Source organism: Leopardus geoffroyi, chromosome C1, assembly GCF_018350155.1.
Source record: "Leopardus geoffroyi isolate Oge1 chromosome C1, O.geoffroyi_Oge1_pat1.0, whole genome shotgun sequence".
NCBI lineage: Eukaryota > Metazoa > Chordata > Mammalia > Carnivora > Felidae > Leopardus > Leopardus geoffroyi.
The window spans coordinates 34,015,096-34,021,095 of record NC_059328.1 but is presented as its reverse complement, the minus strand read 5'-3'; the positions used below and the strand labels follow the sequence as shown (position 1 = coordinate 34,021,095).

The 6,000-nt window shown below is 51.2% G+C and overlaps 1 protein-coding gene across 1 annotated transcript in view; it reads right to left on the bottom strand.

The window, feature by feature from the left end:
* Positions 1 to 389: 389 nt before the first annotated feature.
* TIE1 (tyrosine kinase with immunoglobulin like and EGF like domains 1) overlaps positions 390 to 6,000 on the bottom strand; it is a 20,417-nt gene continuing 14,806 nt past the window's right edge. Inside the window, exons 18-23 of the mRNA XM_045476961.1 lie at positions 5,125 to 5,238; positions 4,953 to 5,023; positions 3,746 to 3,786; positions 3,561 to 3,657; positions 3,377 to 3,476; positions 390 to 886 (exon numbers count right to left, since the gene is read on the bottom strand). Of these exons, the coding sequence (XP_045332917.1) occupies positions 815 to 886; positions 3,377 to 3,476; positions 3,561 to 3,657; positions 3,746 to 3,786; positions 4,953 to 5,023; positions 5,125 to 5,238 (495 nt within the window). The 3' untranslated portion in view covers positions 390 to 814. The remainder of the gene's footprint in view (positions 887 to 3,376; positions 3,477 to 3,560; positions 3,658 to 3,745; positions 3,787 to 4,952; positions 5,024 to 5,124; positions 5,239 to 6,000) is intronic.

The window sequence follows — 6,000 nt, the reverse complement described above, 5'->3', positions numbered from 1 at the left end:
CCGGCCAGTAAGGTGGCTACCAAGCCTTCCTACCAGGGAAGGCCACCTGGAGACGTAAGGAGAAGTTGGAACCTGTGTGGCGCTGAGGCGTCAGTCTGAGTCACCCCTGGTGTGCAGTTTGGACCCAGCATAGACTCCTAGACTGGCAGCTACGGCGAGATGTAGGGAGCCCTGCTGGTGATGGGGAAACAGCTTCTCATAGCACAGACACGTGGATGGTGGGGTCTGCGTAAAATGGGTCTTCCACAGCACCCATATCGTGGAGAGGTGACCCCAACAGAGGGTTTGGGCCTGCGACTGTGCAACTCGGGACAGCGTTTCTTTTCTTAGTCCAGTTGCCCTCTGGTTCGACTTTTCCTTGGGATTGGCCAGCAGTCGAAGACGTGGGCTGGGGTTTCTCAGAGCATTTATTTGTTTTGGGATTACAAAGCTGGGGGCTGGGGGTGGGGGGCGGGGACGTAGCCTAAAGGGGAATGTTAGTGGTGTGGGTGCCGGCTTGGGTGGAGGAGATGCAGGGGGAGGGTGGTTGAGCGTGGGGAGTGGCAGAAGAGGGGTACACTCGTGGAGCAGCTCAACTAGAAGGAAGGGTGTGAAGGGTCGCTGTAAGAGTAGCTGCACGTGGCCTGGGAGCAGCTGCGAGGGATGAGGACCCAAGGCCCCTAAGCCCACCCCACCCCAGGGTCCCTTCTTTTCTTAAGTTAAAAAAAAGATTGCTTGACGAAGTTCAGGTCAGAGGCTGTGAGGATCCGAAGTCACAGGGTGGACAGCGGAGCTTGCTCTGGCCAGCAGAGCCCGGTTCTGGCTCGACAGTAGCTCAGGCCTCCTCAGCTGTGGCGTCGATGCCCGCATAAGTGAAGTTCTCAAACAGCGACATGTTCACATAGGCCTGGGGGGCAGAGCAAGCTTTAGTGGGGGCCAGGGATGCGGGCGACTCTGGCCTGGAGCTCCCTGACTTCCAGGTGCTGGGGGCACTTGAAGAGACACTGAACTAGATTCAAGATGGCCCAATGGCTGAGGGCAGCCCTCACCAGCCAGGATAGACCACAGCTCGGCATCCAGGTGAGAGGCCCTTGACACAATTGTTCCACAGGAATTTTTTTTCTTTTTTCTTCTTTCAAAAAACTTTTTCGGGGCGCCTGGGTGGCTCAGTCGGTTGGGCGTCCGACTTCGGCTCAGGTCATGATCTCACAGTCCGTGAGTTCGAGCCCCGCGTCGGGCTCTGGGCTGACAGCTCAGAGCCTGGAGCCCGTTTCAGATTCTGTGTCTCCCTCTCTGTCTGACCCTCCCCCGTTCATGCTCTGTCTCTCTCTGTCTCAAAAATAAATAAACATTAAAAAAAAATTTTTTTTTAAACTTTTTCGCTGAAGTGTAGTGGACGTACGATATTGTATTAGGTTCAGGTGTACAACATAGTGATTTGACAGTTACCATCTGTCATCGCACAAAGTTATTACAGTATTATTGGCTCTGTTCCCTATGCTGTACTTTCAGCCCTGTGACTTATTTATTGTATAAGTGGAAGTTTGTACCTCTTAGTCTTCACCGCTTTTGCCCCCCTTCTCCCTTCGAGCAATCACTAGTTTGTTCTCCGTATTTATGAATTTCTGTTTTATTTATTTTTTAGATTCCACACATAAGTAAAGTCCTATGGTATTTGTCTCTCTCTTACTTAGCATAGTACTCTCTAGATGCATCCACGTTGTTGTGAATGGCAAGATTTCATTCTTTTTATTATTTTTTTTTAAGTTTATTTATTTTTGAGAGAGAGGGAGAGAGAGTTGTAGGGGCGCCGGGGTGGCTCAGTTGGTTAAGTGTCTGACTTCAGCTCAGGTCATGAACTTGGGGTCTGTGAGTTTGAGCCCCATGCCCGGCTCTGTGCTGACAGCACAGACAACCTCAGAGCCTGATTTGGATTCTGTCTCCCTCTTTCTCTGCCCCTCCCCTGCTCGTGCTCTCTCAAAAACAAACAAATATTAAAAAAAAAATCTATTGGGAAGTGTGAGTTGGGGAGGGGCAGAGAGAGAAAGAGGGAGACAGAGAATTCCCATGACAGAGAATCCATGCTGTCATTGCAGAGCCTGATGTGGGGCTTGAACTCATGAACCATGAGACTCTGAAATCGAGAGTCAGATGCTTAACCGACTGAGCTACCCAGGCACCCCTTGATTTCATTCTCTTCATAGCTGGGTAATAGTCCATTGTATACATAATTGACTCTTGACCAACATGGATTTTAACTGTATGGGTCCACTTATACCAGATTTTTTTCAATAAATGTGGTACAGGACTGTCAGTGTATTTTCTCTTCTTCATGATCTTTTTCTTTTCTCTAGCTTACTTTAGTATAAGAATACAATGTATAATACATATACAAAATACATGTTAGTTGACTGTTTATGTCATCAGTAAGGCTTCCAGTCAAAAGTTCAGCTACTAGTAATTAAGTTTTGGGAAAGGCAAAAGTTATATGCAGATTTTTGACTACATAAGGGATCAGTACCCCTTAGTCATACATTGTTCAAGGGTCCACTGCATATATCTCATCTTTCTTATCCTACATCTTAGTTTTTTTGTTAATGCACTCAACAAGTGAATTTTTTGTTCATTCATTCATTTATTCATCAGGGTATTTTGGGTGATTTAGCCATTTATATGGTTATTTGGTCATTCCTTACTTTTTGCTTGCTTTTTAAAAATATTTTATCTTTGAGTAATCTGTATACCCAACATGGGGCTCGAACTCACAACTTTGAGATCAAGAATGCTCCACCAACTGAGCCAGCCAGGTGCTCCTGATCATTCCTTTATTCTTGAGACAGTTTGTGAATTCCTATAGCTATTTAGTCATTAGTTTAAACGAAGAACGCTTTTTGCATTTACTCTGATAGGTTTCTTCATTTATATTTATCTGATTATTTATCCACATGGTTACTAGAGTCAGTTATTTATGTATTTATTCATATGTTTATTACATCATCCATCCACTAATTCTTTCCATTCATTCACTTACTGTATCATTCATTCCTCCATCCGCCCATTTGGTTGGTTGGCCATTCATGCGTTGTCACTCTGGCTCTGTGCCAGGTGAGGAGAGGTGGCCCAGAGGAGAATGGGCTGATAGCCCCAGCAGAGGAAGATGGGTAAACAGTTGGGAGCTAGGGGAGGGATTTGCTGCTGGGGCCTCAGAAGAGTTAGGAGAGCCTCGTGTCCAACCCATGGGGCACTGGAAAGGGGGGGTGGCATCCAGAGGTCCCGCCTCGCTGTCCTGCAGCAAGTGGTGGGGACAAGGACATAGAGGCTGCTGCTCTCTGGCTCGTATGAGAGGACACCCCTGGAGCCTGATGAGCCCTAGTCCCTGTCATCCCAGCCTCCTCACCTTCCTGGCTTCCAGCATCCGGCCCAGCTGCAGTGCAATCTGGGCAAAGGGGGGTCGCTCGTATGGACGGTCCCGCCAGCACTGACGCATCAGCTCGTACCTGCAGATGGGGGCATTGCTGAGATGAGGGGTCAGGGCTAGCTGGGGTGATGGGGTCACGGGGCTCCAGGCTGAGGAGACTCACACTTCATCGTCACAGTTACGAGGCTGCTCCATGCGGTAGCCCTGAGGCAGCTTCTCATACAGCTCAGCACAGGTCATGCCACAGTACGGCGTGCCCCCTGCAGGAGAGGACAAAACTCTCTCAGCCCAGGGACCGGGGTGGGGGTAAGGAGAGGGCACTCTGGCGGGTGGGGGTCAGGGACTCACCAAGGCTCACGATCTCCCAGAGGAGGACCCCAAAGGACCAACTGAAATGAGAAGGATGTACTTAGCGATCTTCTAGACCCCAGGGCCCAGCAGTTCAGTGTCCATCTACCCCAAGGGTGCTGCCCCTCCCGCCCCCTGCGTGTGTCTACTCTGCAAGTGTCTGCCTTGGCCAGCTGCCGTCTCTGTCCACTCAAAGTCCTTCATAGCCACTCCCAGGCTCAACATCATCATAGCTAACATTTGTATCACACACTTACTATGGGCCAGGCACTCATCATTTAACATATATGTTAATTCATTGAACCCTCACACCAACCTTATGATGTAGGTACTATCATTCTCCCCATTCTATAGATGGAGACACTGAGGTACTGAGAGATTAGCTAGCTTTCCCAAGGTCACACAGCTAGTAAGTGGTAGAAGTGGAATCAAACCCTGACAACTTGATTCCAAAGCCCTTGCTTTTAACTGCCTCTTATGCTGTTGCAACCTCCATGCAGGTGAGACCAGGGTGGGAGTTCTAGTCAGGGGGAGGGGACCTAGGGGGTTTGGGGGCAGAAGCAGGAAGCAGTTGAGTGGTGGTCAGAGGGGCGGTTGGTGTGATGGACAGTGAGCAAGGCAGGCCAGGCCAAAGGGCTGGTGGCAAATGGGCAGAGCCAGAGCTGGAGGGATGGGCAGGCCAGGTTCCCTGGAAAGAGGAGCAGAGGTGGGCCACGATGGTCATATGGGGGTGAGGAGCACAAAGAGGGGGTCTTGGGGGTTATGGTCTGGTTAGGTCCTCAGGTGGGGATGATACCACCCTTCAGAGACGAAGGTGAGAACATTCCTGGGGTGGTCTTTCCATCCACCTAGGCATTATCCACCCACATTCCCAAACCTCTCCAAGGTATCTCCCAGTCTCTTAGATGAGCACAGCCCTAAACTTCCCTACCCCAATCCTACCACTGAAACACCTTCCAAGACCACACCTCCTTCTAACTAGCACTGTCCCCCCCACTCCCCTCCGCCTTCCCACTAAGATGCTGAGCATCGCCAAGGTATATCCAAGGCACACTTGTGTCACACCTATGTCACGCGTGGAATATACGTTGGGAATGTCCCAATCGTGCCTTGTACTATCTGAGACGTGTCTGAGGCGTGTCTACGTTATGTCTGTGTGCATCCCTGCGGGACCATAAGCCCTGCTCCTTCTGAGCCCCATACTCACACATCACTCTTGGTGGTGTAGACACTGTAGTTCAGAGACTCAATGGCCATCCAGCGCACGGGGAGACGCCCCTGGGAGAGAGTGGGTTTGAGGGGTTGGGTGAGGAGGAGGGACCGGTGTGTGGGGCTCCGGGGGCAGGCATGGAACCTGAGGTGGGGGGACTAAGACTTACCATCGTCTTCTTCACATAAACTTCCTCCCCCCGAGAAAGGCCAAAGTCGGCAATCTTGGAGGCCAGGTTCTCCCCAACCAGCACATTTCGGGCAGCCAGGTCCCTGTGGATGAACTGCAGGCACAGTCAGAAGTCAGGGAAGACTGGGGATGAGAAAGGCCAGGACTCCTCGACCAGTGAGGAGTCTGGCCCCACAGCTGGCCCTCCATCCCTGTAAGAGCCCCTCACCCTTCTTCCCAGTCAACCAGGCCTTATCCTGGACCAGCGACTCCTGCCTTAGAAAACTCACACTGCTGGTTGTCCCTATCTCCCTGTGAGCTGCCCATGGCCAAGCTCAGGCTGCATCCCTCTTCCTGGGACAAGGGCGGGCTTGTCCTTGGTGACCACACCACATCTCCTTCTCTTTACTTGCTCCCTTCCCGCCCCGCCTCGTTTTCCTCTCCCCTCATTGAGGAAAGTGGGGAAGGCCCTCCTCTTGCCCAGAGTGACCTTTCCCTTGAGTCCCAAGTCTTGCCCACAAGGTCCTCCAACCTCCTCAGAGACTTCTCTCCAGCAAACCCTCCCTCTCACTGGCCCCTATTCCTCTGCTTCAAAGACCCTCAAAACTCCACTAACTTTAAAATGTCCTTCCTCAGCATCATGCTCGCCTCCTGCTACTGTCCCCTCCTTCCTTCCATTCAAGCGGGATGTCCTCACCCTGGGGCTCGGGCCTCCACTCCCTGCTCCACCTCTACCCTGTCCTGGTGGGTCTCACCCACTCCCTCACCATGAGATTCATCCACCATCTGTGGGATGACAGCTTCCAGATTGTTGTTTCTGGCCTAGCTCTTTCTCCTGAGTTCTAGGCCGGCATCTGTAACCACCAACTCAACATCT